The sequence below is a fragment of the Lycium barbarum genome, chromosome 8, assembly GCF_019175385.1.
Source record: "Lycium barbarum isolate Lr01 chromosome 8, ASM1917538v2, whole genome shotgun sequence".
Lineage (NCBI taxonomy): Eukaryota > Viridiplantae > Streptophyta > Magnoliopsida > Solanales > Solanaceae > Lycium > Lycium barbarum.
The window spans coordinates 100,069,176-100,072,599 of NC_083344.1; the positions used below are offsets into that span (position 1 = coordinate 100,069,176).

The 3,424-nt window shown below is 37.6% G+C and overlaps 1 protein-coding gene across 1 annotated transcript; it reads right to left on the minus strand.

Annotated features, from left to right (window-relative positions):
* Positions 1 to 1,871: 1,871 nt before the first annotated feature.
* On the minus strand, positions 1,872 to 3,191 carry LOC132608013 (acetyl-CoA-benzylalcohol acetyltransferase-like). The gene has a single exon (XM_060322096.1). It carries the CDS (start codon positions 3,189 to 3,191, stop codon positions 1,872 to 1,874), a length of 1,320 nt encoding a protein of 439 aa, XP_060178079.1.
* Between the last annotated feature and the right edge of the window lie 233 nt (positions 3,192 to 3,424).

Sequence of the window (3,424 nt, forward strand, 5' to 3'; positions counted from 1 at the left end):
TAGATATATGTGTTTCAAGGTGCCCAATGAAATGCTGATGCAGAAATGTATTACTTACAGGCTATGGCCTTTTTTTGGAAAGAGAATTTGAGTCCTACACCTTAGTCTTGGTAAGTGACCCTGCCCAACTGACCTTATAACATGTTATTAAATTAATTTCCTCTAGCTCCATTGACAAAACCAGTTTGTGTTGTTTCTGTTGGAGAAGTTGATCCATGCCAACCATGTCATGCGGGATCATATGTCTCTCCATCTCCCCAAAGATCATAGGCTTCGTGTCCATGAACCGCGGCATCTCCAATCATTATCTACTCATCCGCCATTCTTAATGGGATGAACAATCTTATTGCAAGGAGGATTAGCATTGTTGCAACTATGTTCCCATCGATGATGAACAAAGCTGCAACTATTTGCTTAAGGAAAAGAATTCCACCACCTCCACCATAAAATGCACGCCTTCTGTTGCTGCCTGGAAGAACAATGCTACAAAGAGTTGGTTCTTCCAGAAGACCAGTTAATAAACCACCTAGAAGTCCGGCCACAGCATGTGTGTGGAACACAGCCTAGTGTACCATCCACCTGTTATTATACAACAAGGGAGTTATCAAAATAGATACACTTACTGCATAAAGAAGAAGTAAACTATCATGTTATCTAAAAGACAACTATAGGTGACCATCCATAACAAATGAGATTTAGTAACTTGAAAAATAAGACAGTTAACCTGCTATAACGCAAATTGAGTTACATTGATACTGTAAAAAGTCATTACCCTGTAGTGGATATGAGCTAACTCCTATTATTATTAGGAACGAGTAAGTAAAGAATCCGTTTTCAGCGTAATTGAAGTCGTCAAAGGGGTGTGATAGAATCTTCAGTAAGGGAATGTAGATTATTTTAAGTTATAGCACATGATTATTTTATGTGTTTGTCCATAAACTTTTATCACTAAACTGTGATTAATTAACATTGTTTCTTTACCTCATTTTAATCACTTAAACATGATAATTAAGTTAATATGATTTGATATATATATCGGTAGTGACAAGTATTTTCCAAAGTTTGAAATAGACTTAAGCATTGGACTAGCAAGTACACAAAGTGGGGTGCAACGAGTGCTCTTATATGATAAGACGATGGACCCCAAAAAGTTAGCTCACGAGGTGAGGATTGCCGAAACCGTATAACAAGACTAAGCTACCAATGTAGGACTCAACATTATACTATAGATTTTGTTTGTGTAGGATAACAACAATATAAAGGCAAGTTGTTCAAACTTTTAGTGCTTACCTACTTTTCTCCTTCATTCGAGTATGACATGGTAAGAGCCGTAGGGACAGGGGAAGGTTGGATAGCAACTTATTTTGACATACAGACTATTCGATTTCAACAACCATGAAGACAATGCCAATACTCTATAGGACAAGTAGTCTTTACAAAATGGAATAATACTACAAATTTCGTACCTTCTGTAGAAAAGTGGACTTTTTGTGGAGGATCATCGTCGAGAACAATGGAATGCTTCCTGAAAGCATTCCCATTACTATGGCTGCCCAAGCTGGCATGCACCACTCATACATCTTTATAAACAATAACAGTAAAGGATATCATGTAAGGACTGACAGGATACATGGACATCGTTCATCATGCTTGAATGAAAAATCTGACAGGATCAGTCTCTCTCTTTTTAGAATTGAGCCACTAAATAGAAGAGTCTGTCGATGCTAAAACTCACCAGTTAACAATATAAGCACTGAATTGGTATTAAGATTACAAATACAAGATTGTACGTGGAGGAAATTTTTGAATTGCAGATCCATGTTTATTAACAAATGTTCTAGACTAGTTAGTCACTTTATCCTCCAACTTAATTAGTAACATGTAGGAGATTTCATTTTGGAGGCCAAAGACAGAATGTCAGGATCTTGTTCAAACTCAACCATGATTTCTTCCTTCAAACTCACCCAAGCTTCTATTCCATCACCATTTTTGGTGTCAATCAGACTAATTACTTCAAAAGCTCTACTTATACCACTCAACCAAATCGGTTTTCCCCAACCAAAATCAGCCTCATACCAAGAAAATTTGCACCAACTTGTAAAGGGGCAAGCATTTTTCTCACTGCTGACAAGCTTGCCAACTATCTCTTTGTAATTTTTGATGAACAAATCGGAGATTTCATCGATGCTTGCCTTTCCAACGTTCATGGTTGTATCCCTTATTGCATTTGTCATGAGCTTCACATAGTCATGCAACTCTGTTCCATTCTTGTCCGCCTGAAAAAGAGCAATCCCACTCATCCAAAAGTTGCCTAAACTTTGTTGTGTTATTGGTAAAACAGTTCTCTCCCTTAAGTTTATTGTTGGGCACAAGGAGAAGTTCTTCAAATAGCCATTCTTGGCTATATAAGCACCAGTTAGTGCCTTCCATAAAAGAGATATGACTGTCACCACTCGCGTTGGTTCAATGGTAGCATCCTTTAAAAATATTCTCTTTTTGAGTGTCTCTATAGCCTGAGCATCAAACACGAACCTTCTCGTGATAATCTTCGATAATTTGCTCCGTGGGGGAAGCTGTTTGGATAATACTCTAGTCGGAAAAAGTGAAGCCAAATCACCAAAACTACTTGAGCAAGACATTTCCTCCACCCCTGATTTGCTAATGCAAGCCCATTTATTGATGAATTTTTCCAATGTAAAAGCATCTGCCACCAGGTGTGAACATTGTATTCCCATTACTAGGCCACCACACGAAAACATAGTCACTTGGATCGCCAACATTGGACTTGTCGCCAACAATGTTGATGGTGGAACATCCCATGCCATGAATTTATTCAAAAGCTCAATCTCGGGTCCATGATGCAGAAATTCACCAAGATCTTTCTCGACTTGAGCTTCTATGAACTCGACTCCTTGATCATTACAATTGATCAAGAGGTCATTGTTCGAGAACCTCCCTACCATCGGGTAGTAGTGATTTAAGGTCTTGGACAATGATTCTTCCAAGAGAATGAACTTTTCATTTCTTTTGGAGGCTGCATTTTCCTCTGCGTTGGACGAGTAGTAGAAAACAATGGAGACATATAATGGAGGAGCAAGCTGATCGAACAACGATAACTTGAGGTTCTGAAGATGAAGTGGGGTTGGTTTGGATGGTTTTATTAATTTTCTTGCAAGAACTTGAACCTCCATAGTTGGCAGAGGAATCAGCTTATAAATGTCGAAATTGTTCTACTGATTTATTGGCTCTCTTAATCAAGTAAATGTGATCCACAGAGAAGATACTACTATTGAGTTAAAAAAGAAGACAATGATTGTCATTTAAGAAATGTGAAGCTCTCTTAAAATCGAAGTTAAATTTCTCAACGAAATTAACAATAAGAGCGTGGATAAAAATAAAATAAAATATATATATATATATATAT